The 26,460-nt window shown below is 42.4% G+C and overlaps 1 protein-coding gene across 6 annotated transcripts in view; it reads left to right on the top strand.

Annotated features, from left to right (window-relative positions):
- The window catches only part of sdk2a (sidekick cell adhesion molecule 2a), a 96,195-nt gene extending 73,347 nt beyond the window's left edge, over positions 1 to 22,848 (top strand). For 3 of the 6 annotated variants that reach the window (XM_061711923.1, XM_061711919.1, XM_061711924.1), the window contains exons 18-46: positions 1,952 to 2,067; positions 2,258 to 2,453; positions 2,543 to 2,641; positions 2,756 to 2,947; positions 3,083 to 3,204; positions 3,354 to 3,463; positions 3,872 to 4,022; positions 5,273 to 5,510; positions 7,542 to 7,657; positions 7,750 to 7,939; positions 8,255 to 8,353; positions 8,768 to 8,962; positions 9,072 to 9,273; positions 9,364 to 9,467; positions 9,692 to 9,762; positions 9,876 to 10,008; positions 10,863 to 10,919; positions 11,396 to 11,497; positions 11,620 to 11,735; positions 11,845 to 12,031; positions 13,342 to 13,479; positions 14,071 to 14,253; positions 14,377 to 14,502; positions 15,403 to 15,567; positions 15,689 to 15,829; positions 16,832 to 16,976; positions 19,092 to 19,221; positions 20,235 to 20,281; positions 21,691 to 22,848. In XM_061711923.1, coding sequence (XP_061567907.1) covers positions 1,952 to 2,067; positions 2,258 to 2,453; positions 2,543 to 2,641; positions 2,756 to 2,947; positions 3,083 to 3,204; positions 3,354 to 3,463; positions 3,872 to 4,022; positions 5,273 to 5,510; positions 7,542 to 7,657; positions 7,750 to 7,939; positions 8,255 to 8,353; positions 8,768 to 8,962; positions 9,072 to 9,273; positions 9,364 to 9,467; positions 9,692 to 9,762; positions 9,876 to 10,008; positions 10,863 to 10,919; positions 11,396 to 11,497; positions 11,620 to 11,735; positions 11,845 to 12,031; positions 13,342 to 13,479; positions 14,071 to 14,253; positions 14,377 to 14,502; positions 15,403 to 15,567; positions 15,689 to 15,829; positions 16,832 to 16,976; positions 19,092 to 19,221; positions 20,235 to 20,281; positions 21,691 to 22,123 — 4,304 coding nt within the window. In that variant the 3' untranslated portion in view covers positions 22,124 to 22,848. The remainder of the gene's footprint in view (positions 1 to 1,951; positions 2,068 to 2,257; positions 2,454 to 2,542; positions 2,642 to 2,755; positions 2,948 to 3,082; positions 3,205 to 3,353; positions 3,464 to 3,871; positions 4,023 to 5,272; positions 5,511 to 7,541; positions 7,658 to 7,749; positions 7,940 to 8,254; positions 8,354 to 8,767; positions 8,963 to 9,071; positions 9,274 to 9,363; positions 9,468 to 9,691; positions 9,763 to 9,875; positions 10,009 to 10,862; positions 10,920 to 11,395; positions 11,498 to 11,619; positions 11,736 to 11,844; positions 12,032 to 13,341; positions 13,480 to 14,070; positions 14,254 to 14,376; positions 14,503 to 15,402; positions 15,568 to 15,688; positions 15,830 to 16,831; positions 16,977 to 19,091; positions 19,222 to 20,234; positions 20,282 to 21,690) is intronic. The other 3 variants (XM_061711920.1, XM_061711922.1, XM_061711921.1) reach the window with 3 other exon arrangements.
- The last annotated feature ends 3,612 nt before the right edge of the window (positions 22,849 to 26,460 follow it).

The raw sequence follows: 26,460 nt of genomic DNA, 5'->3' as shown, positions 1-26,460 counted from the left end.
GTATTTGCACAGATTGAATTAATCCTACATAAACCGGTACACTTGGAGATGACTGCCACGCTTGTGTGACATATGTCTGTGTGCTTCATAAGGAAAACACTCCGGTTGGCTTCATTTCTCGTTGCACACGCTGACTATTGTAATTAGAACACACACTGTGCATTCGGCGCGCCCGTCACGCCTACTTGTTCAGACATCTTGACTTAATTGTCTCCTAGTTTACTCAAAACCGTCTGAGGATCAAAGTCGCTGTAACTCTAAATCTCTGACGTACACTGTCTCTGACTATGAAGAGAATACGTATTTAAATGTCTATGAATCTTGCAATTTCTAGGTCAGCCTTTTAACCAAAACATTAACTTGCTGGCAGTCTACTAACAGCCTAACTATAGATATCAGAAAAGTAAAAGGTTATTATAGAGTATGGTTCTGTTAAGACGAGACTTCCAGGTTGATTTCAAAGTCCTTTGACCTCTATATGAAGCTTTGAAAGTTGTTGAATGTTAAATCTATTCCACTCAAGAATACCCAAACACACCCATGGGAAAAGATGATAAATAAATAAATGATATTTCAAGGGCAGTGGTGGCTTGGTGGTTAGCGCGGTTCATAGCGGGATTTACTCTTTGGTGGGACCGTTCTGTGTGGTGTTCTCGTGCACGCATGGATTTTCTCCGGATATTCCAACTTCCTCCAGCAGTCCCACAAAATTATGTATGTTAGTGTTATCCTTATTTTCCTGTAGGAGTGACTTTGGCCCTGCAACAGACTGGTGACCTGTTGAGGGTGAGGTCTTGCGTTCTGGGATAAGCTCCAGCAGATCCCCTTGACCCTGAACGGGAAGCGGCGGGTATAGATGATGGATGGATGTTACGGTTTAAATTCCCTTAGCAGGTGCACTTCCAGCTCAGATGCAATTATTCCACAGTTGTTGTCTTGTTTTTTTTATTTCATTATATTTGAAGGACTACTTTTACATTTTCCATAAGGTAAAAATGCTCTAGTCTTAATTCAACACTGTGGGATATATTCCTGTCAGTCTCTCACAGGTAGATGACAAAAGCAAAAAATGTTCTTCATGCTTGGAAAATGATTGATTCCACCTGGCACAAACTATCATTAAAGCCACGGAAACTTCAGCACGCTTTGTGTAATACCTAATAATTAGAATAATTAGTTGTTTTAGTGATCAAATCAATTAAAAAAATGACAGTTGTGTCTGCGAATAAACAATCTTCTAAAATCTTGAACATTTTAGAAGAAACACAAGAGCTATCTGGTTAATTAGCAAATATATAAGACTTGGAAGGTAAGGCAAGCATGAGAGGTTTATTTCTATTTCACATCCCCTGCAAAATATAAATAATAATTTCATCATCCATCTCACTGTCAACGAATAACGTCAGATTTTAGAGTGCAGATGTTGTTTAGCTCAGCTCTCATTAATAGGATTTTTCCATCACTCAGCCCCATTGACTAGACAAGAGCAAATCATCTTGGACATTTAGATACACTCAAAGAGAATTAAAGGCCCGCATGGAGATGCGAGGGCCGGTGCCGGCATGCGCGGACCGGTGCCGACCATCAGCTTCATTAACACGCAGCTACCTAATACGTTTCCGTCGTTACATCAGAATGGCATGCTCACTTCAAACAAACTGCTGCAGGGTTTACCTGGAAGCCGCCTGAGGCAAGTGCTCTCACACCCGGTTTGATTGGCGTGCTCTTATACACCCCCCCAAATCAGGCAAAATACATGTTCCTTCAGCTTGATTCTCACGCTCTAAATGAGACTGGCTTGGAAGCAGCTCTTGCAGACTTTCCCCTTCCCTGTCTCATCACTATTCCTCCTTCTCTTCCTCTGTTTGCTTTTCTGCCTGCCCCCACCCTCTTCCTTCTTCAATCCCTCTCTCTCCCGGTACCTATTGTCTTTCTCCTTCCTCTGGAACAGTGCCCACTGTGCCACCAGGAAATGTGCAAGCGGAGGCTGTCAACTCGACCACTGTGCGTTTTACCTGGAGTGCCCCGAGCCCTCAGTTTATCAATGGAATCAACCAGGGATACAAGGTAAACAACTCCTTTCTGTCAAGCGGCGCACTCTAGTGGTGGGTGACAGAAGGGCCATCTGTTGCCACACTGTGATCCGCCCTCGTATCATTGTAGAACCGGTTGAGCCAAAAGTTTAATTTTTGCAACCCAATGAAAGTCATAATAGAAAGTGTAAGCAGTTTGCATTCTCTCATCTCCAAATCTGCAGCTCTTAGCGTGGGAACCCAGTCATCCACACGAGGTCAGCATGGTCACAGTGCGCCCCAACTTTCAGGACAGCGTCCACGTCGGTTACATCACTGGCCTTAAAAAGTTCACCGAATATCACATCTCGGTGTTATGCTTCACTACTCCTGGAGATGGGCCCCGCAGTCCGCCTCAGAGGCTGCGCACCCATGAAGATAGTGTGTATATCTACGCAAGATTAAATACAGCATTCATACCAGGATGTTGTCGTGCTGTTTAACTTTGTGTTTTAACTGTTGTTTTACAGCTCCCGGTGCTGTGGGACACCTCAGTTTCACAGATATCCTAGACACATCACTAAAGGTCAGCTGGAAGGAGCCGCAGGAGAAAAACGGCATGCTCACAGGTAATTAATGCGAACATGTCTCATCCGTGAGCTCAATTTTCAAGTAAGCTGTGTTTACATGCAACACTACAGTGCATAATACTGGACTCTTTGGGATTCATCACCTTCTTCCAGGTTTTCGCATCTCCTGGGAGGAGTTCAACAGGACCAATACCAGAGTGACTCATTATTTGCCCAACGTGACGCAGGACTACAAGGTCACGGGGCTCACCGCCCTCACTACTTACACTATTCAAGTGGCAGCCATGACTTCCAAGGGTCAGGGGCAGCTTTCTGCTTCCACCATATCCTCAGGTGTACCACCAGGTCAGTGTTCAAATGAAAATATGAACTCAAGTTAGCATAAACTTGAAAACGCCTGAAGGGGAATTTAACTTCAGCGATACTTTGCTGTTCTGCTGCTGATTTTTTTAATAGATTTTCCTCACTTGACTTTTACAGAGCTGCCCGGTCCCCCCACCAATTTAGCAATCTCCAACATCGGCCCTCGCTCCGTCACCCTGCAGTTTAAGCCGGGCTACGATGGCAAGACCTCCATCTCCCGTTGGCTGGTTGATGCTCAGGTGAGTTACTTCACTCAGATTTTAATAAACTGAGGGCGTTGTGGTTTTAATTCAGGTTGCCGGGTGCGCCAATATTGGCGCACAGCTTTTAATTTGCTTGTTTAATATGTTCGGCTGCTGATGCCACACCATTTCCCTGTGCATTTCAGATCGGGATAATTGGAGAGAATGAAGAGTGGCTGATAGTTCAGCAGCTGGCTAATGAACCTGATGCACGATCGCTGGAGGTCCTGGACCTGAACCCTCATACTTTCTACAGGTGAGGACACACACGCACACACACACACACACACACACACACACACACACACACACACACACACACACCGTAACTGCTCTGCTCTGCTATGCCGCAGCAGCATCTTGCACACCTGCCCTACATCCCAATTGTCTTCCCTTTTAACTCTGTAACTTTAATTTCATGAATCATTTCACCGCTAACCTGAATGCGTTGCTTTCTTTATGACATTGTATTATTCAGTTCTCTGCTCATGAATTAATCCCATTCTTTGGTAATACAATGACTGACTTTCCTTTTGGGCATCTTTAAAGTTTCATCTTATCTAATCTCAAACAATGTAATCCGTTTTCATATCACCAGACTTTCACGAGTAAACACACAGCTTTAGATGATTTATGCGCCATCAGCGGCTCCGTTTTATCTCAGGTTCAGAATGCGTCAGGTGAACATCGTGGGCACCAGTCCTCCCAGTCAACCCTCCAGGAAGATGCAGACCCTGCAGGCCCCTCCGGACATTTCCCCCGCAAATGTGACCCTGCGCACGGCGAGCGAGACCAGCCTGTGGCTCCGTTGGGTGGTAAGACGTCACACATCATTGCATTCTCGTCCTGATATAGACAGTCTTAAGTCTGCTGAGTTTAATAATTAACTTTTTTGTGAATAATAGAAAAGGACTTCTACATCTGTGCATGAAGATAAGCTACTTTAAATTACTTTTTTTTAAATATGCCTCTTGTGTATATGCTGTAAAATAATGACAGAACAAGAGGGAATTGGGAAAATGTCCTTGGGTGGCTCAAAAAGCTTTGTAAAATTCAGATGTAGGTGATTAGGTATGATAGAGTTTAAATTTAATGATTTCCTCACCAACAGTTACTAACATTAAAAAAACCACCCCTCTCTCTTTATGAATATCGTCTTTTCCTTTTTACTAAACTTTTTCTTCTTGCCTTTTGGCACGTCTTATAAGCCGAATGAATAAATGCAATGCTGCTAAAGATGTTGCTGATAGTTGGACATGACCTGTGTCAGCCTTTGGCCAGTTTATTGTTTGCTGAATCTGTTTATTACCATCACTGCTCCGGTGCTGAGCAGTGAATCACACAGGCTTGCGATATCCCTGCAGTGTCTGCAAGATTAGAAAGAGAGGATATACCTGGATTTAAACACAGAGGGGGTGTCAGCACTGCGATATTACTCCACAAATTGATGGCATAGCCAAATGATTGTGGCCCCTCTTTAAAAGCTGGATGTTAAACTGTAATAAAATTTAGTGGCCCTTTCCGTGGCTGTGGCACTGAGATCCTGGAGTGCATCAAGAACATATTAATTTCAAGAACGCCAAAGTTTGAATGCAAAAAGGCTGAGTATATGATGTAGGTTATATTTCCTCAGTATAATCCTCATGTGCATGACTCACTGTTGGATATACAGAGGTGGTTTACAGAGATTAAAAGCATAGTGATATTGGAAAAATTACCTAGATTTCTAAATAATACAAGAAACTATGTTTTCAGGTGCTTTTTCAAGAATGGCTTTTTAATGTAAAAAGGACTGTAGATATTATTTTTGGTATAATACACATTCAGGGAGTATAACATTATTTTACTAAAGTGTTGTGTTACCACAGTTTAACATTAGAAAAATCCAATACATCACTAAAAGCTTCTCACACTTTGTGTCATTGTCCTTATCTGTTGTTAAATCACTCTAAAGTGCAGTCTCCCTGGGGTTATTACTTCACTGTGCACTCACGGTTATGATATCATTTATATTGCTATTTGTATTGATTTTGGAATAAAACAGACCCCCCAAAAATCCTTTTAGCCTCTTCCAGAATGGGAGTACAATGGTAATCCAGATCTTGTTGGCTACCGCATCCAATACTCCAAGGCGGGGTCTAAAGGCGGTGTTCTGTCTCATATCATCCTGGATCGGCTGGAGAGGGAGTTCACTATTGAGGACTTAGAGGAGTGGACGGAGTATGAGGTCAGAGTTCAGGCCGTCAACGGTATCGGTTCTGGACCGTGGAGCCAAGCAGTCCATGGCAGGACCCGAGAGTCTGGTGAGGAGGATGACATATTACAGTTGAGGTCAAAACTATTGGCCCCCTTTCATGAATCAAAGCTATTTTGTTTCTACAAAGTGTTCATAGTTTCTTTAGCGCCCAAAAAACAATGAATCCATCCATCCACCTATCCATCTATCCATCCATCCATCCATCCTTATTCCTATCCAGCCTTTCTCAGGTCTCTTCAGGATGCGAGTCCATCACAGGGCAGACAAATATCTATTAAGCTACAAGCAAAAGTTTTATTACTGCTGTATTCAGCTGAAAGAAGAAAAAAAAAAGATCCCGAGGCTAAAATTTGTAACTCTCTGACGATCGCTAAGCTTTTGTGATTTACAGCCGACACCAGTCCATTGGTAATTCCTTACTAAGCTGGCAGATGCGTCCTTCGGGACCCTTGCCCAGACTTTTATGTAAAACAGCTCCAGCTCATATCAAAGTTGAGTTTCCAAACTGTCACCGTTGCGTTAGTTATTTTTCGAGGATTTTCAGCAGAGTTCATCCGGCCTCTTGATCCTTGATTTAGTGTCATTCAAAATTAAACAAATCTAAATACAGTGTTATGCTAGTTACTGAAAAAAGTAACAGTTACAGTCACTAGTAACTAATTAAAAAGTAACTCAGTCACTTTGTTGATTACTTACACCAAAAGGTAATGTGTTACTATTAAAAGTAACTTTTCGTTACTTTTTCTTAAAAAAGCTCCCATTAATGTACTTATAACTTAAGTTTAGTGTTTTACAAGATAATAACACAAACTCTAAAACAAAAGTCATTTTCAACACTAGTTTATTCCAGTGGGAGCAACAAATGATTTGGAAAAAATAAAGTAGTAAAATACAAATAGAAAATAACATAATAGCTGCTCAAAAATTAAACCTATGAGCAATGTTCGACTTTCTTGCAACTTATTTCAAGTAGACTGTATGTTTTACTTAAAGTGCTTTCAGCACCGCACACATGAAGCTACTACTAAAGTATATGTCCATAAAATGTTTTTTTAAAAAATATTTGCAGCCTTTTTTTGAGCAACACATGCATTTGTGCATTTTATAGTATCATGCAAAATTAGCACTTTATTATTGAGTTTGTATTATTTTTATTGTCAACTTTGCACTGAAAAGATCCATCTTTCCTCTGCTTTGGTAAACCCTCTTTCCATCGGCAAACGCTTTCCCTTCCATTTAACCGGCAAACTCCTCTTCTCCCACTCCCACTTCACCCCCGGTCACCACCCGGCTGACGGCAAAGGAGCGGAGCCACTAACGATCAAGCACACCAACTGAGTTATTTTATCTAAGGAGAAATGCATTCGAGTATTAGTTACTGACAAAAGCAATGGCTTTACAGTAATGCGTTACTACCCGACACTGTTTAAATATATATTCTGGGTCAATGTGTTCTTGGAAGACCAAGCAGTGACCTAACGCTACACTGGCAGGAAAATATTCTACATTATCCCTCGTGATATAAACATAATTCTCCCTGATCCCCTGATCTCCATGATCCCACGCTCTTGAACAAGGTTTCCTTGTGCCTGAGACAATACAAAAAAAAAATCCCTGCATTATGATGCTCCCACCACCATGTTTCACTGGGAGAACTGTGTTTTCTGGGATGAAGGCCTCGCCGTTCCCACACCAAACAAAAGGAGATGTCCCGATAGCTCAAACCAATGAACAGACTCGTTTCAGATCCTCATAGACAAAATTCATTCTGGTTTAGACGTGCTGCTGCTGAGTTCATCTTCGATGATGACTTCAGTGAAGGCCTTCTCAATGAAGAGCCCTCACAACATCCAGAGATTCTTGACATCTCTCTTTAGTTTCCTTACCAAAGTTTTAGAAATCTTGCACTTTATGAGGTTTACACATTGTAAAGTATTATGAATAATGCAGTCATTGGTCAGTATTTTAGGGAAACGTTTCATAGTTCTTACGGGGTTAATAGTTTTGACCTCAACGGTACTTACACCAGCATCAAATCCAGCAAGTGTTCCTGAATGTAACCCCTCTCCTTCCGCAGTTCCGTCCAGCGGTCCTACTAATGTGTCGGCATTCGCCACGACCTCCAGCAGCATCCTGGTACGGTGGGGGGAGGTCACAGACCCCGACCGCAATGGACTCATCCTGGGCTACAAGGTCACTTTTTATCCACAACAAAAAAAAAAACACACCGTGCTACAAATTCTTATTTTCACCAAAGTAAGCCAACTGTCCCGTGCGTACCTCAGGTTGTGTATAAGGAGAAGGACTCGGACACAGCTCCCGACTTCTGGGTGGTGGACGGGAACACCACTCACACTATCCAGCTGAGTGGCCTGGGCAAGTACGTCCTCTACCACATCCAGGTCCTGGCCTTCACACGTATCGGAGATGGAAGGAGCAGCGCGCCACCCATCCTAGAGAGGACCTTGGATGATGGTCAGAAAGCTGTTTCACAAATAATTTTTTACTTCTTGCTTTTTTTCTTTGTCAGCAAACACAAAATGTCAAAAAAAAGCCCTCACGCTGAAATAACTCTGGGTACTCTTTTATTTCTAGTTTTCTTACGATAAATCTTTTTCTCTTCCACAAATACTTTGAAATGCTCAGTCCTATTTCTTCTTCTGCAAAAAGAGCATGTTTTGCAGACTTTTTTATCGCTGTACTTGATTTATATCATTGTAGCATGTGTGACCCTTCATTTGTGGTGGAGTTTTTCAAAATCATGTTGATCATTTTTATTGTGTGTGACAGTGCCGGGCCCACCGGTCGGCATCCTGTTCCCAGAAGTCAGAACCACCTCCGTCAGGCTCATCTGGCAGCCCCCTGCACAGCCCAACGGCATTATCCTGGGTGAGATTTACTTTGTGAGAGCAAAGGGGATTGGCGTTTATTTGTGTAACATGTTCCAAAACATAATGCATGAAAAACATTAAGGCAAAGAAATCTTAGTTTTATGCAGAAATAATACCAAATAGATGTAAAAAGAATAAAATATTCTCCCAAAAAAAGACAAGTCACAAAGAAAAATAAAGAATAAAATCAAATCTAGTCTGCTCAAATTGAATTAATTAATAGGCGGTGGAATACAGCAAAGGCTTGGCTTTGATTCAGACTAAAGAGTTTTGATTAAAACTGGAGTCCTAAATAACTTGTGCTCCAACTTTTCCAATAAGCTACGGTTTGGTTTAAACACAGTTGTTCTCGTCTCTGATCTTTCTTTTTTTTCTTTTTAGACTTTCATGCGTATAATTTTTCTCTTCCCAGCTTATCAAATCACATACAGAAGAAACTCCTCCAACAGCAACGCCGCCACCGTGGATGTGCTCAGCCCCAGCGCGCGACAGTACACGGCGACTGGACTGAAACCAGAACTGGTTTATGTGTTCCGCCTTACCGCTCAGACGCGGAAAGGCTGGGGGGAGGCTGCTGAGGCTTTGGTGGTCACAACAGAAAAGAGAGGTGAGAGCAGAGTGCTGCCGCTTAAATGTGCTATTTCAATTATTTACCTCTGAATATTGAACTTGACAGGGTCCGCTTGTGTGTTTGTGTGTGTGTTTGTGCCGTGCAGCTCGGCCACAACCCACAAGCCGTCCCTTAGTTCCTCAAGAAGAAGTCCAAGCTCGCAGAGTGCTGTTGTCATGGGAACCTGGCAGCGACGGCCTGTCCCCGGTTCGTTACTACACGGTTCAATACAGGGAGCTGCCAGACAGCAACTGGACTGTCCACTCTGCATCAGTCAGCCACGAAACCCACTCCTACATAGTGGACAGGTGAGTGTCCAAGTTTAGTGCAGTCTATGTGTGTCTGTGTATAACTCATGAAGGTACACTCATGCATTCTTTTCCCCCCTCTTTTTAAAGGTTAAAGCCGTTCACGTCTTATCAGTTTCGTATTAAAGCCACCAATGACATCGGGGATAGTGAGTACAGTGATGAAAGCGAGGCCATCACTACGCTACAGGACGGTAAGGGCTTATGACAGCAGGAAATCTACATGCGCATACGGCTTTAATTATTCATTTGTCCAAAGCACTTTGTAGCTGTTTGAACATATTTTTTCATTCATGCTACCATTTTCATAGTTAATGCTTTACTTCAACGCTGCATGTTTCATCTCAGGATGCTAGTTTTCCAATATAGCTCTTGATGGGGATATGAAATTCAAGCATCGTTTTATTTTCTTCTTCAGCACCAGACAAAGCCCCGACAATACTGTCTGTGACGCCTCACACCACCACGTCGGTGATGGTCCGCTGGCAGGTACGCTGCTGAATGACTTGGCACTGCGTTTAGTGAATAGGAGAATGTTGAACATGGAGTTTATCGGCAACACACAGTTGTTTGTTAAATAAGCAAGCCTCATCTTGTCTTAGCTTCCCTCTGAGGAACACATAAACGGAGTCCTGTTGGGGTTCAGGGTCAGATACCGGGAGCTGCACTACGACCGCCTGCGCAGCTTCAGCGTCCGTACCGTGAACAGTCCTGCCAACTGGGCCGATCTCTCTGGTGAGCTGTCTGCTTCACAGTCCAGGCATCAACCCGCATCACTTATCTTTTTGAATATTCTCACATCACTACCAAGTAGGGATGGGCGGTATGGACTAAAAAAATTATCACGATAATTTCTGGCATTTATCCCGAAAACGATAAAAATGACGATAGAAAATAATACCAATTCAACTCCACTTTTGTAACTATAAATCTATCACCACATTCAGTCTTTGGAGCCCCCAAATCACTGCTCCAAAAGAATACTGAATACTGCTAAACTATACCAATGGGAATTTTTTCTTTCTTTCTTTCTTTCTTTCTTTCTTTCTTTCTTTCTTTCTTTCTTTCTTTCTTTCTTCCTTTCTTTCTTTCAGGCTCATTTTCTTTCTTTATTTCTTTCTTTCTTTCTTTCTTTCTTTCTTTCTTTCTTTCTTTCTTTCTTTCTTTCTTTCTTTCTTTCTTTCTTTCTTCCATCCTTCCATCCTTCCATCCTTCCTCCTTCCTTTTTTTCTTTCCTTTTTTTCTTTCTTTCTTTCTTTCTTTCTTCCTTCCTTCCTTCCTTCCTTCCTTCCTTCCTTCCTTCCTTCCTTCCTTCCTTCCTTCCTTCCTTCCTTCCTTCCTTCCTTCCTTCCTTCCTTCCTTCCTTCCTTCAGCTTTACACAAAAACATCATCAACGGGAATTTATCGTTTTTACCGCGAGATGACAAATTCTTACCGTGGGGAATTTTTTTGACGGTTTATCGTGAACGGTAAAATATCGCCCATTCCTACTACCAAGCTGTTTTTCGTGTTTTCCACAATAAGCAAATATGTATCATGATCATTAATGATTCCTATTTCTGTTAATCCATTTCTCTCCCAATTCCAGCCCCGTACAACGTCCGAAACTTGAGTGAATCCTCGCTAACCCAGTATGAACTAGACAGTAAGTTTTGCATCTCCTTCATGCCTCTCCATCAGTTTTATTTCTACAAAGTAGAGTCAAGATCATTTACATCGAGAGTGCAACCAATGTCTGATCAGGAGATCCATGGTTGCATCTCCTGGGACGCTGTTACATACATGCGGATTATTTACCGCTCACAGCCTCCCATCAGCAGCAGCCACCGCATGTTCTTGTCTCGTATACATGACTTTAATGACTCCAAGTTGCCTTCTTCTTATTCCAGTGTGTCTTCCTTCTGTTTGATCGTGACAGATCTTCCCACTCGTCCCCACAACAATCCCATCTTTTCATCAGTCTGCGTTATAATTCCAGCCCTTCATGTTTCTCTTGTTCGGTTTGTGATGTTGTCTGACTATCAGCATCACTACAACTGTGTGCGTCTCTAGAGTAACTTATTTGCACTCTTTCATCTTAACTCTTTTATTACAGTGGTGCTTTGTTTTCACTCCTTGCAGATTTGAGTAAACACAAGCGCTACGAGATCCGTCTCAGCGTGTACAATGCTGTGGGAGAGGGACCTAGCAGTGCACCCCAAGAGGTGTTTGTCGGAGAGGCAGGTATGTTTCTCTTCTAACAAGACAACATGCCTGTTAGTCTGCTCAGTCTTAAAGTCGTACTTGGTTGATAGCTAAAGAATATTAAGCATGCTTGTTTAATTATTCATACTATCTCATTCCAGTCCCGACAGAACCTCCTCAGAGTGTGTCGGTCCAGTCTTCAACAGCCACTCAGCTGGATGTTGCATGGAACCCACCGCCTCTGGATGCTCAGAACGGAGACATACAGGGTTACAAGGTATCAATCACACTTCTTTTTTGTGCGTTATAAGAAAGCAGTCAACTTGCATCGTATTAAGTGCATGTATTTCTGAGCTGTATCCAAATCTCTTTTATTCTGCGGGCAGATATATTTCTGGGAGTTTCAGCTCCAGAATGAGACGGAGCGCCTGCGCACGCTGTTCCTGCCAGAGCTCGGGGTGAAGATTAAAAACCTGACAGGCTACACCACCTACATGATCAGTGTGGCAGCCTTCAACGCTGCAGGGGACGGGCCTCGCTCCCTGCCCACCAGGGGGCGCACTCAACAAGCAGGTGCAAAATCCAGATGTGCCTAAGACCCTTCAACAGCCCCGTGGCATTAAAACTGCTGCTAAAGCCTTCTGTGAACATGTGTAGAACTAAACAGCCTCATAATTCTTCATCTCTCTCTAATTCTGCACATTATCTCCCTTCTGCTGCCTTCACAAGGATGTTCTCTGTCATTTTATGCACAGTGCTTGTAAAGTGTGTGTTAAGAGAAATGGATGAGGTTAATAATTCAAGAGGTGCCTTCAAAAGAATAATTGATAAGTGCTTTTATCTTTAGTCACTAGAAAACCACAAACTGAAATGTAGCTTTTGCAATAGCTTTAAAATGAAAATATAGGACTTCGTATTCAGCAGGAAATACAGGAATTTGATGCACAGATCGTAGTATATCAGTCATTTTGGCCACTCTTACTGCACAAGCCACGGGGATGGACGCCTAATGACAGCAGAGGAACAAGTATTATACATATATATATGTATATATGTATATATATAGTAGTTGTTTGGCTGTGACTGCACAAAGATGACTGTGTTTATGTGCAAGCAATGTCCTCCCTCTTCAGTTTCAGTACAAAAAAATAGTTTGCAGTATCAATGTCTCTGGTCTTCTGTGCTCCCTTGAAGGCTCTGACTTTGGCAAGAGTTACAAAGTACTGAGAACTTAAAAACACAGGCAGGAATTTTGGCTCTGTGCATGGCGGGGTGCTGGGAAGTGAGCCAACATAAGCATTTGTTATAGTTTTTTTTATGCAGAATTGTGGCTAAATCCTGACACTTAGCTGGATTTGGGTTGGATCAGCAGGCAGAATTCTCACAGCTCTTTTTCAAGGTCACAGAGTGATTTTTTTTTTCAAACTTATGAGTCTATTTTTACAGAGCCTCTTTGTTTAAACAATACTTTTCTCTTTTATTTCTTTTAATCAAAGCTTCCACGTGTTTTTACGCCGACAGAAAACTTCGGCTGCTTTGATAATTACCAAGTAACAATGAAGCACCGTGTTTTTAATTCCAGTACTGTTGCTGCGGTGAATAATTAAAAGCAAGGTAATTTTTTTCTTTAATGAAAACGTCAAGTTTGAAGCGAACATGGGGGTTACTTCTAAGCGGCGCTACACTATTTTTGACTTTAAAAAAAACACATTTCTGAATGCTGCACTTCTTTCTGTTGCTGTGAGGTATAGTAATTCATGTGAATTACATTTCGAATGAGAATTTGAATGCATAGCAGTATTGCAGCTGTCCTTCCAGCTTGTGCACGAGACTTAGGATAGATCCAAGTGTCATCACATCTTTTCCCTTCTCTCGCCCAAAAGCACCGAGCCCCCCCGGCCACATCCACTTCAGTGAGCTGACCACCACTTCAGTCAACGTGTCCTGGGGAGAGCCTAAACAGGCCAACGGTATCATCGAGGGCTACCGCCTGGTTTACGAGCCCTGCACTCCAGTTGATGGTGAGAAACTCAGCCTACAGCCTAACAAGTCTGCCGTCTGCTGGCATTCCTCAGCTGGCTTTCTCAGGCAGTGATTTATAACCTCTAGCCTCTTAACCATATTCTTTTTTAACTCATGCTGCTTAAGCTCCCGCTCTAATTTGTTGCAGATGGATACAGGCCCTGCAGTAACATATATGGCAAGGCTGATAAACTATGCAGGAATGCGCTCGTGAGACTTTGCACAACTTCTGCATTCACTGAAAGAAACATAGTTAATAGCTGGCTAAATTTTTGCGTTGGCCAGATTGTCAAGTAATTGGGAGCAGAGGTGGAACGCTGATCTGAGGCGGCTGTGCTCCCACGGCTACAAACTAATAGACGCCCGGCAAACCTGAACGGAGCTTTAATCACTATAAATATCATTTGGTCTACTCTTATTTTGACAACTGAAAGGCCGCTGCAGTAGAAAGCATGTTCTGTTTCATTTGCAACGATATCTGTGGGCATGTGTCTGGCCTTGTGTGTGACTGTCAGCTGCTGTGCCCTCAACGTTTGGCTGTTTGTTGCTTGTAGAAAGCTGTGTCTAGAGTCTTAGTGTTTCCTGCACAGACTCCTCTCCTCGCACTCCAGGTGTCAGTAAGATAGTGACTGTGGATGTGAAGGGCAGCGCTCCCCTGTGGATGAAGATCAAAGACCTCGCTGATGGTGTCACGTATAACTTTCGCATCAGGGCTAAAACGCTGTCGTACGGGCCCGAGGTGGAGGCCAACATCACCACTGGGCCTGGAGAAGGTGGGGACCGTTGAAGTAGTTGGGCAGGATTATACTCCTTTCTCTGATGTCAGTAATATGCACTGTGAAAGGCTACTGTTACCACTCTGTCTGACCGTCTACCACTTTCATCATCATCCAAAGGAGCGCCCGGCCCTCCTGGAGAACCGTTTATTTCTCGCTACGGCACTGCTCTTACACTGCATTGGACCAGTGGCGATCAGGGCCGTGCTCCCATCACCAGATACGTCATCGAGGCCAGACCTTCTGGTGAGACATATTTTCCTCATTTTTCTCAAGTAGTCCATCCAACATACAGCTTTGTTTTTAAAGGTATTGTGACATCATTTTTAACATGCTTTTAACACTATTAAAAGTCTTGGCAAACATCCCTCAAATGTGTCTAAAAGAGTGTAACAAGAAAAACTTCACTCTAGTACTCTTTTCCTGGCTTTTTATTACAGTGTTTTTTTGCGCCGTGAAAAACGCTTCCTTTTTCCCCTTTCCTGTCAATCATTGCCCCGCTCCTCCTCCCAACCTCCTCCAACTTAGCCATACGCTCACAGCGGCGTCGGAGAGTTAAGCCGGGAGCGACAGGCGAAGCATGCACGGAAAAGCAGCAGGGCGAACCACAGCAAACAAAAATAAAGGCATGCAAGCATCAGTGTCCCCTTATCTTAAGTCCAGTCAGTGGCCGCGGGTCTTTTTAGCAGTTTTCCTCCGGTTATGAGAACAAAAGAGGCTCTAAACAGCTCCGTGTTAAGCCTCATTTATGGTTCCGCGTTAAATCGACGCAGAGCCTACGCCGTAGGGTTCAGCGTACGATGCGCGTCGCCGCGTAACCCTACGCCGTAGGCTCTGCATCAGTGTAACGCGGAACCATAAATCAGCCTTTATGGTGCGCTGGAGAGGAGAGGAGGCAGGGAGCTGGGTGGAGGGGGCGGTGATTTAGCGGGCCTTGACGTCACGGCCCGCCACCAAACCACATGCGCCGTTTTTGCATAGTTATGCGGAAAATCCCAGAAAGCACACAATACACTGAATGTTAAAAGTTCGTTGTTTTTTGGGTGTAATTGATGTCAAGACACCCAACAAAACACAAAAAATCAAGAAAAATGTGTTTTTCATGTCACAATACCTTTAATATATGTGTTCTCAATATGCTTTCAGATGAAGGACTGTGGGATATTCTTGTCAAAGACATTCCCAAAGAAGTGACATCCTACACACTTAATCTGGAAATGCTACGAGAAGGAGTCACCTATGACTTTCGAGTAATTGCCGTCAATGATTATGGCTACGGTTCTCCCAGCGCCCCCTCACCATCCATATCAGGTCAATTGCACTTTAAAATTGAAGTCTCCGTGCTTTGATTACTTATACAATATATAATATAATTAGGCTTTAATATAGCTATTCATATATCTAATATGTAATATATCTGTCATTCTTGTAGCTCAGAAAGTGTCTCCCTTCTATGAAGAGTGGTGGTTCTTGGTCGTTATCGCTCTGGTTGGCCTCATCTTCATCCTCCTGCTCGTCTTCATTCTCATCATCCGAGGCCAGAGTAAAAAATACACCAAAAAAGCAGACTCAGGTAGGAAATTCAGCTTACTGCCAAACGCTGATAACATCTCAGTCTGTCTAATTGCGCCGCTTAAGCTGATGAGTGGAATATGTCTTCCTCTCAGGCAAGTGTGCAGAGAATTGAATTTTAATGATCGTGCATTTGAAGTCTATTTCATTGAGTGGGGGCGTGAAGGTTCGTGCAATTAGATAAATTATCTCGATTTCCCCGACATTGTCTGGCTGACAGGGAAAAGATGAGAGTGGGGGTTATCAGTTAAGCGGCAGAAACAGACAAATATTATCGTGCAAGCTGAACCTGAGCAAGGATCAATACCAGAAAATAAATGGCTTGGCAGTGTTTTAAGGCTGGGGGTCATTACTTAGACTGAGTAATTATAGAACTACAGCACAGCAAGTAACTCCCGCAGCCTGGTGTCAGGAGAGCGGTTTGCGAGATGGTCACATTTACCAACCGACACCACGGCTCCCTGAGCTGCACAACGAGAAGTTCATCACAATTTTTGCAGCATTTTTTTTATTTTTTTATTTACTGGTTTGCTGGCTTATTGATTAGTCAGTGTTACCGGTGCTTGTAAAGAGGGGCCTGTGAGACCAGCACAGTATAGGGTAGTAGTAGAAGACTGCTTAAGTCCATCTCAGTACCTAAGAAAACATCCCCTGCTGTGAATGTGAGCTCTTCTAACAGGGGTCAGGACTGTAAAACGGGGCCCGTGTGATTGATGAACCTCCAGTGACGACATCAAAGAGCCACTCTCTTGGCAAAGATTGTCAAAGACGGATGTGATGAATATAAAGCCGGCTGTTCCTACTGTTCAGAAAAACAGTAATGTCGTGTAGGACCTATCCTGAAGATCATGCATACTGATGTTTTGTTTTTTATCCAAGTCTAGAGACGGCGCTCGTGGTTATGAGGGGAAGTATTTCACTTGACGTGTATGCCAAATTAGTTTCACAATAAGCCATTTCATTTCACAACCAACGCAGTGCCGTCCTCTCACCCTCCTTCCAGGCAACAGCTCCAACTGCACTGCGCTGCCTCTGACACATGGAGAGATGGTTCGCCTGGATGAGGGACGCTTCCCAACCCTCGAGCTCAACAACAGAAGGCTCTCTGTGAAAAACTCCTTCTGTCGCAAAAATGGCATCTACACTCGGTGAGCTAACTTCCCTGTAAAAAGGTCATTTTTGACTTTCCCTGCATTCATTTCTCAGGTACCGGTATATTGTTAGCTCAGTGTGTCTGTGTTTACTCTTCATGTCTGGTGTATTAATCCTAATAATGTCAAGAATTAATAATATAGCGTTGTGTAATGACGGTATTAAGAGGGCAAATTGAGCCTTGAGGATCCCTGCTGTTGATTTGAGCCTCCTTCCTCTCATCTCATCTATATTCAGTGTTTGTGGATGACACAAAACCAGCTGATTAACATTCAGGAGCATCTGCCAGCACTCTTTGTCTGTCCATCTCTGCTGCAGACAAAAAGAGTTCTTACGGGTCAGAGCTGGCTATTTTTCTTTGGCCTTGAGCCTAGATTGCAGTGTTTTGAGAGCTATCACGACATGGAGTGCTGTCAGTAGGACTTTCGGTGGACTAGCCTCTTTTGTAATGTTTCAGTAAACGCTACAAAAGAGCCAGTCTGCAGCATGAGAAACTTGCACGGGAGCTTTAATGGGCAGGTTAATCAGCTATGTTCGCCTTGACCAAGAAGGCCGAGATGGGTATCAAAGGGCCTTGAGCGGCCCCATCGCTTTGAAGAAGTACCACACTGTTTGCTAATGACGAGGGAAGTGTGAGAAGGCTCCCTTTGGGATGTTTGAAGGGATGAGGGAAAGAAGGGTAAATTAGACAAAAAGCAAAGAGAAAAGGGATACACTGCTCCTTAAAAAATTCAAAGCTCAGAATTCGTGCCCCTCCTTCCCCAACGCTCACATGAAGGCATCTTTTTTATGCCTGACTCAGCCTTGTCTAGTACTTTTTTACAGAGTTCACCCCCCCCCCTCGACACTCACTTTAACCTAAAGGAGAAACGCATACGTCGTGCCACCTCTTTAATGGCCTTTGTCATATTGTGTCTTCCGAGCTTCCTCTTGACGTTCTCGGTGATTTAGCTCCCACGTGTATCCCTCGGTGCAAATTAATTTTCATTTCAAAAGTTGTCGAGGTTGTCTGCTTTATGCTTTAATACTTCTCTTGATATCGCAGTGTTTCACGCTTGTCTACTCTGCCCCCCCCCCACACACACACACGCGCCGTTCTCCATTTCGAGTCACTTAAACATTTACTGTCATGCCATTCCTACTTTTGTAGCATTCTTTAGTGGGGTTTTTTTCCCCTCTCTGAACCCAAGTGAGCTAACATTCCTCTTAATGCCGTATTAGCCCAGTGGTATACCGAGCCCTCTGATGTTGCTCAGTGATCTGAAGGTAGTGGTCAAATCTCTGCAGACCGAGAAAACAAGTAGAAGTCATTACCTCAAAGGCAGAAAAGACAAATCATTGTCTGCACAGATGTTTCTCTCCGCTTTCGCTCCATGGACTTAATAGCTGGAGCCAGAAGAATCCCAGGGTCTTGTTACTTGACTTGGCATTGAGATAAAAAAAAATACTATTGCAGCTCAGTTATTCAGCATTTCTGCAGGAATGAATCTGTTACGGACTCATTCTGCACAGTCACTCAGCTTTAATCATCACAGAGTCCCGGCATTAGTGGCAAATATGTTTTTGTGCAGGATCCTGTTTGTACGTCTTAGGAAGTTTGAAAGGAGCTGAACTCGTCTCCTCACCTCTGACCCGTAACAGAGATCAGAGGGACAGAGAAAAGGAACGAGGCCAATTATATTCTCCTCCTTGGTTTATCTTTTAGTGGCTTCGAGGAATCTGCAGATAACCCGGGCTCTGCTTCTCTGACTTGAGTTATGGTTTTCTTTTTCAACAATCGGTGCTCTGTACCAAATCTCTTCATGTTGTTCTTACTGAAAATCGTTGGAGGTGTTAAAAATCCTCTTCATGTTTCAAGCTATTCTGCAGGCTTTGGGTCTCTGTTGTTTCAGTCACTGGGCTGACAGGGCTTTTATTTTTCGTTTTTACATGCATGCGCTCCCCAAAAAGAGGGAGCTCCAGAAAGTCTGTTCGATTTCCCGAAGGAAAGTGCACCATGATCAAAGCGCGCTTTTTTCTTTCTCTTATCCTCTAGCTCCTTATCACTTTCTCTTGCTTTTTCTAACAAACGCGCACTTTTCCCTCTTTACTGCCGCTCCCCATTTGTTCAGGTCTCCGCCGAGACCCAGTCCAGGAAGTCTGCACTACTCGGATGAGGATGTCAGCGCTAAATATAATGACCTGATCCCAGCAGAGAGCAGCAGTCTGACTGAAAAACCTTCTGAGATATCTGATTCTCAGGTAAGCGCTGATTCTGGCTTTTACGGCCAGCACTCGGGTCCCTGTCTGAATGTCTCTAAACCCATTAGGGTGCAGCTTTAATCTTTTCCATCTAAATGAAGACATCACTTTCCCACTGTCTTTTAGTTTTGTCACATCTGCTGTGTAGGCCTCTCCTCTTTATAGCCTCCTTTTTGTTATAATACCCGCTCCGCTTGATGTAAACACAAGACACTTGTCTAATTATGAGGCAGCAAGCCGGCGATAAATTAATGACATTTTGCAAAACAATCTCCCTCAAGTGGATCGTCTCAAAATGAAAAATCCTCTATTAGCATAGCCCAATTGACATCTCCGGATCATTTAATATCAGCTTCTTGGGGGGGCAAAGATACATACAGCCAACTCACGTCTCCCGTGTGCTGAAATAATCTTCAAAATGAATTCATTACCTTCAAACGGGAAGCCATTTGTTAATGTAGCGGTTCTCAATTCATCGTGTGAAATATGTTATAGGTAAGAAGCGATGAGGGATACAAACAGAAGAGACGGGGATGCTGAATGTCGCAGATGCCGAACATCTGTCTTCCCACTCCTGTGCAGGGTTTCCCTGACCAATTTGTCTGCTACCTGCACAGTCAAAACATTGCTCAAGCCGCTTTGAACAAACGAGGCTCTCCCCGGAGACAAAACCTGGTGTTATTCTTTCACCCGCATAGCCTCCCACTGTTTACCTGCCGCTTGTTCAAATAAATGGCGCTTCGACATCTGCTGTAATGTCTCAATAGAGGAGAGGATGAGCAAGCGGTTGTCAAGCATGCGATTGTGCCAAATGCATAATGTTGTTTCTTCAAGTAAATTGCTGTCTTTTTTTTTTCTTTCTTTTAACTGTTTGTTTTTCTCGGCGAGTACAATGCCGTGGAACATCAGGAGGTTTCACCCACACAAGCGTTTGTAACGCGTATGACTGATGGCGTAATATTTCAAGAAAAGCAAACTAATCCTGTTAAAACATCATCTCTGTCCAATTCCAGGATTCTCTTGAATACACTTATCATACTTGTGCTCCACATAGCTATGGGTGAGCTCCAGCTGTGTGTCTGACACATTGTCAGTGGAAGTGATTATATGTCCCTATAGAATATCATGCATTGATAGATTTAGGTTTGTAAGTGGAGATTTCCTGCTGTGCTGTGACTCAATATTGTGTTGCTTGTCAATGATGTGCTCTACTAGAATTAGAATTAGTCTTGATTTGAGAGCGTGGAAATGTTCCTGTCATTACATCGTTTTAGTAGCTGTTGGAGAGCACTGCTGTGTAATATTTTCACCGTTGTAGCGATTTCTAAGCATTTTAGTTAGAGAAATAACAGGCAGAAAACAGGTGAATCGTTCAGTTGCGGCTACAAGCACCAAAATTGGCACACATACTCCTTAGGGGTTGCTCTTTTGATAAAACCACTGTGCCAAAAAAAACACACACAAAACCTCTAACAATACTAAAGTATACACTGCCATCCATTTTTACGACGGAGTATTAGGGCCAAACTAAGAAAAAAAAAAAAATTGGAAATTACGAAAATAAAGTCGTAAAATTACGAGAATAAAGGCGTAAAATTACGAGAATAAAGTCATAGCCTAATGTTACGAGAATAAAGTCATAATATTACGAGAATAAAGTCGTAATATAACGACTTTATTCTCGCAACAATATGACTTTATTCTCGTAATTTTCCGACTTTATTCTCGTAATATTACAACTTTATTCTTGTAATTTTACGACTTTATTCTCGCAACAATATGACTTTATTCTCGTAATTTTACGACTTTATTCTCGTAATATTACAACTTCTCGTAATTTTACGACTTTATTCTTGTAATCTTATGACTTTATTCTTGTAATCTTATGACTTTATTCTCGTAATATTATGACTTTATTCTCGTAATATTATGACTTTATTCTCGTAATATTATGACTTTATTCTTGTAATTTTACGACTTTATTCTTGTAATATTATGACTTTATTCTTGTAATATTATGACTTTATTCTCGTAATATTATGACTTTATTCTCGTAATATTATGACTTTATTCTTGACTTTTTTTTTGTCTTAGTTTGGCCCTAATACTCACAAAAAAAACTCAAATTTTGCAGAATATTAGGATTCTGGGACTGATATATGGTACAAGGAAGCCAAAGTGTAAGTCCATGGGTCCAAATTTAGATTCTACATAGTGAAAAGGTTATGATTTGACACCAAGATCATTCCAATAGGACAACTCTATTGGATTTTATTGCGAAATACAATATTACTGTATATTCGATGGTGGCCATCTTGAAAAAAGGCTGCCATCTTTTTTTTTTTCTGGCACAATGGTTTTATCAAAAGAGCAACCCCTAAGGAGTATGTGTGACAATTTTGGTGCTTGTAGCCGCAACTGAATGATTATTCCTGTTATTTCTCTAACTATTTCTGGTGACTCTTGCAGGGCAGCGACAGCGAGTATGAGATGGACCAGAGCCGGCAGAAGACCCACTCCTTTGTCAACCACTACATCAGCGATCCCACCTACTACAACTCCTGGCGGCGGCAGCAGAAGGGCGTTTCTCGTCCGCCTGCGTACGGCTACGCCCAGCCCGAGCCCCTGGTGGAGCAGGAGTCCCGACAGCACCCGCCGCCGGTGCCCCCTCTGCCCCCTCTCGTCCCCCAGAGCGCCCCATCCCCGCAGCCTCAGTGCCAGGCCCAGGGCACTCTGTTCAGGCCTAAAGGAAGCCGGACTCCCACCCCCTCCCTGCTTTCTTCGGAGCCCCCCGGCCAGCACGGCACCCTGTACCGGCCCCCCAGCAGCCTGGGCTGCGCCGCTCAGGCCCCTACCGCAGGCTTCTCCTCTTTTGTTTGACACACAGCTCTCCTTCCAATAACAACAGGACCCTGAGGACGAGTCTTCGATTTAGTTGTTGTTGGTTTATTTTTATTTTGCCCTCCTTTTTTTTTCTTAAATATTTTGTTCTGTCTTACTGACAGAGTTGTTGCTCAATATTAAGCATTGCAGGCATCTTAAATAGTGCTTTCTCCTGTGTGAAGAGTGTGTATGTATGACTGTGTTTAGCGCGTATGGTTGATTCATATCTGTAATCTGTATTCTATGGAAAGACAATCATTTGCAGGTTTGTATGCTTTGTTGCTTTGGTTAATTAATTTGAAAGAGCAACCGTGTAAAACAAGGGAGAGCAGAACTGAATGTTCTGAGAGAAGAAATCCTTGTTTTTAAAAATGCTGTACTGTTGTTGATCATGAGAGCTTTATGAAAAACAACCACCGTAGATCCATATAGAGTATGGACAGCTTGGCTTGCTGAAACTGGAGAATGGAAAACCAATTCTGAGGGGAGTAAGTGATGTTTGACAAAGGACAAACTGATAGTGAGGAATGGACTCTGACTCGGAGAGAGGCACTAGCCGGTCACCATGGCCCTTCGCTGTGTTTTTACTCTCCTCACTCTGCCTAGTCATTGTTGGAGCTGCAGTATGTGTTTACTATATGTACTTGTCTCATATTGTTTACCAGATATTTATATCAGTCAGCTTCAAGCTCAACATTTTCTGAACATCACCAGTGACAATGTTATGAATCACATTAAAGCATTTCGGCACCTTTATAGGCCTCTGGGGATGTTGATTGGGAGCTAGCGCTCATGTCAGCAGATGTGCAAATTGAATTATGAGCATCCGTTTGCTCTGATTTTAATCAAAGAAAATGCTAGAAGGCCAAAAGTTAATTCGTGACACATGCAACAGAACAAAGATTTTATCTGGGAAATGCATCACTAATACATGTGTCCATCCTGCTACTCTGGAGCAACTTACATGAATTTGTGTTTTATTCTTAGATAACAAGCTTGCAGCATCGTATAGCTTACACAGCACTTTTGATCATGCTGGTTCTTTACAAAAGTCACATGAGGTTTAACCATGCTAGAGATGAACCCATAATGAATAAAACAGTCTTCAAGATCTAAAAATATAGTCCATCAACCATCCATAAACATGTATAGACCACATTATGAAGAAACACACAGACCTATTCACAGTCCCTTTCTAAAATAAACTGTCCTATTTTCTGCTGACTTTTTCTTCATGAATCATCAGAATATGGCGGAATAATATGGAGAATAATACATTAATTTACATATTAGTCAGGGGATTTATGATGCTGACTTGTAAACAGGATTAGCAGAGCCTTATAACAGCTGTATAAACAATGGCATTAAAAAAAATAGAAACCATATCAGACTGTGCAGACAACGATTTTCCAGAGCCAATCCTCAGTGGACCTTTCTGCTTGGTTGAGGAATATAAAGGGGTTTCTGACACTTGATCCCACAGTGCAGGAATGACCTGATTCTCTCAACTGCAGCCGAGACATGATTTGGGTGCGTAAAGAGCACAAGTTACGGGGAGGAATTCGAAGAAGAGCCTGATGTGGTGCAAGCACGCTGAAAATCAGGAGGAGGGGGTGAAGGAAAGGAGGGCAGGTGCCGAGGTAATCTCCTTATTTCAGGCCAGAAAACATTGATTTTAAACAAAGCAATGAGGAATCATGCTGATAGCTTCGGGGAGGATGGCAAAAGTGTAGTCAAGAGAACGCAAAATGTTTTATGCTCAAAGACAAAGAAGTATTGATGCAAACAGAATTGCTTCTAAACAACTTGATCACAATTTACAGATGCAAATAGACAATTAGTCTAAATGACAAACACAACATCTCTGTTTTACAAGCACAATATTTGCAATATTTATTTTTTGCATCTCAAAAATCACTATTTTAACTCCATAATAGCGGTTTACCTTCAGAGAGACCTCACCTACATAGTTAGACGGAGCAAGCTTCACATCAACAAACCTGTCACACGTTTACACTTCACTTCAGTATCTCTTGGGATTGAGTTAATATGCCCTAATTCTGACTCTGTTTGTTCAAGTGCATCAAAGCACACTCGCAGTGCTGCTAACTTGTCTTGACTGGCGACTAAAATTAGGCCAAATGACGGCTCTGGCACACGGAAGCAGGAAATGTACAAGTGTTAAAACAGTTTGATTATCAAAGAGAGTTGTCCGTCACATCCGCCTTCCTCTGGCTGAGATCAGTCGGAGTCAATAAAAAATAAGGACGCGCACCTGAAAATATCTTTAACGCTGCCAAATCTTTAAATTGGTTTTGTGAAAGGTTTTACCATTTTGCTGTGCAAGGCAGCTGCACTGACATTTTACCAAGTGCTCAATCAATCAGAGCGCCCTGCAGTAGACCTTTGCCATCGTTATTTGCCTTTATAAAGGCTATCAACAGAGTTACTGATTTGTGGAGTGACGTGGTTAAACAGTGAATACTTGTTGTTTTTCTTTTTTCTTGTTTTCCTGAGTACTAAAGGCCAGAATTGAGAAAGATTTGAGGACCTTCAAACACTAAAATACTAGTGAAAGGTACACGCTGAGAAAATATTGATCACAACATCCTCTTCTGATGTTTGAAAAAAATTGAGCTTTAAGAGCTACCAAAGCAACACACAAAGAAGCACTAAAAGAAAGATGTTTCTCTCCATGGAGGCTTGGATTTCACACGACTCCCGTGGAAATTGGCCACTTTTTGAAATCAAAGAAAAGCTGTTTTTTTTTATTTTTGTTGATAATCTGCATTCTTCATATCTTCTTAGTGTGATAGTTTTTTTTTTCTTTTTTTTTCATTTGTTTTGTTTCATTGGCCCCTCATTGGCCACTGCATGAATCAAGCAAACATTACATAACAGAACACGGTCTAATTTCCTGCCAGAGCACGCTGTATGAAAAAACAGATCATCTTACCCTGTGCAAATGTACTTTAACTTTGAAGTGCATGTCAGTTATTTAAGAAAAAGGGCACAAGTTGATGATTCTGGGGCAAGCCCTTGTGAAAAAAAGGTACAAAGTTTGAATGCATTGTCAGCCGGGACAAAAGGCCACTGCAGTCAAATTCTCATCATAAAGAGTAATATTCTCCCATCAGATGGTGGGATTCTCATCAGATTCTGGGAACAAAGCCAAAGGATGAACATTACTTGTACGATACTTTTCTTGGAGTTCAAGGAAAGAGCAGGGAGATTTGAAGAACAGCATGGATTGATAGAGTAATATGGTCTAAAACCTGGCTACGAGAATAAAGTGAGGTCTGTCCAGGTAGCCTTTAGCTCCTCGATTCTTTATCAAGCACATTCACACATTCTTTTTTTCCTGACTTTGGGGTGAGTTTGGGATTGTAATTTGGCTGCTTCCTGCTAATTTCCATTGCAAAAGGTTCTCAGTGGTTGGTCACTGAGTCGAGGCAGCTGATCGACCTGAAATACACAAGATCAAACAAATGCCTCTGTCGCTCAGTAAAGTCTTTTGTGTTGTCAGACGGTTAGGAATGCAACGACGGTTTCCTCTAAATTGAATTAACCAAATTATTCTGAAGTAAACTTGAAAAAAGAACATAGAAAGCCAGCAGACAATTCACCTTAAAGCAATTTATAAATGTAATTCTCTCTGTAATCCTAGAGAGAATGAAACTCTCATATGTTAATAAGGCCTGCTTTTCCCATGACTACTGGGCTCTTTTTATGAGCTTTGTAGCTTGAAGTGCTTACAGATTATAGTTTGCACAAGATGTTTTTTTTTTTTTTTTGGGGGGGGGGCACAGACACATATTGTGGAACTTCTCAGTTCGATGCCTACTAAGTAGTGCAGACTTGCCTCTAAAAAAAGCAAGTGCTGTGCTCTGTGACATAATGCTGTTCTTCTTCCTCCTCAATGATTGATGTTAAAGGTTTCCTTGTTAGAGGATGCAAACAACATTATCAGCCAAAACATGACTAAAGAAAATGTGACGGATTGTTTAACAAAGTGCACTTCACTGCCAAAGGACTTTGCTGCTCCTTTGCACCAAAATAGCCTCAGAAAAGTATAAAGGTGGAGGTAAAGCCAGCATGACTTGTCTGTATTTTTTTTATATTGAGCTTAGAGCTTAAATTTAATTAAGTTCTACATTCAAAGCCTTAAAAGAAAAACAAGCAAGCAAACAAACAAAACAAACAAAAAAACAAAGTAAAACGTATTTCCTGGGGTCGGTCTATTATGTGTCATTAGTGTAATTGCCGCAGATCCGGGCCGGCCAGCGGCCCCACGTCGGTACTCTGCGTCTTTAAGGGGCCGCATGAGGAAGGCGTGTCCTCTCCAACTACAGGAGG

Source organism: Cololabis saira, chromosome 21 (assembly GCF_033807715.1).
Source record: "Cololabis saira isolate AMF1-May2022 chromosome 21, fColSai1.1, whole genome shotgun sequence".
Taxonomy (NCBI): Eukaryota; Metazoa; Chordata; class Actinopteri; order Beloniformes; family Belonidae; genus Cololabis; species Cololabis saira.
Note: the sequence above shows the minus strand (reverse complement) of the source record. Positions and strands in the feature narration are given on the sequence as shown.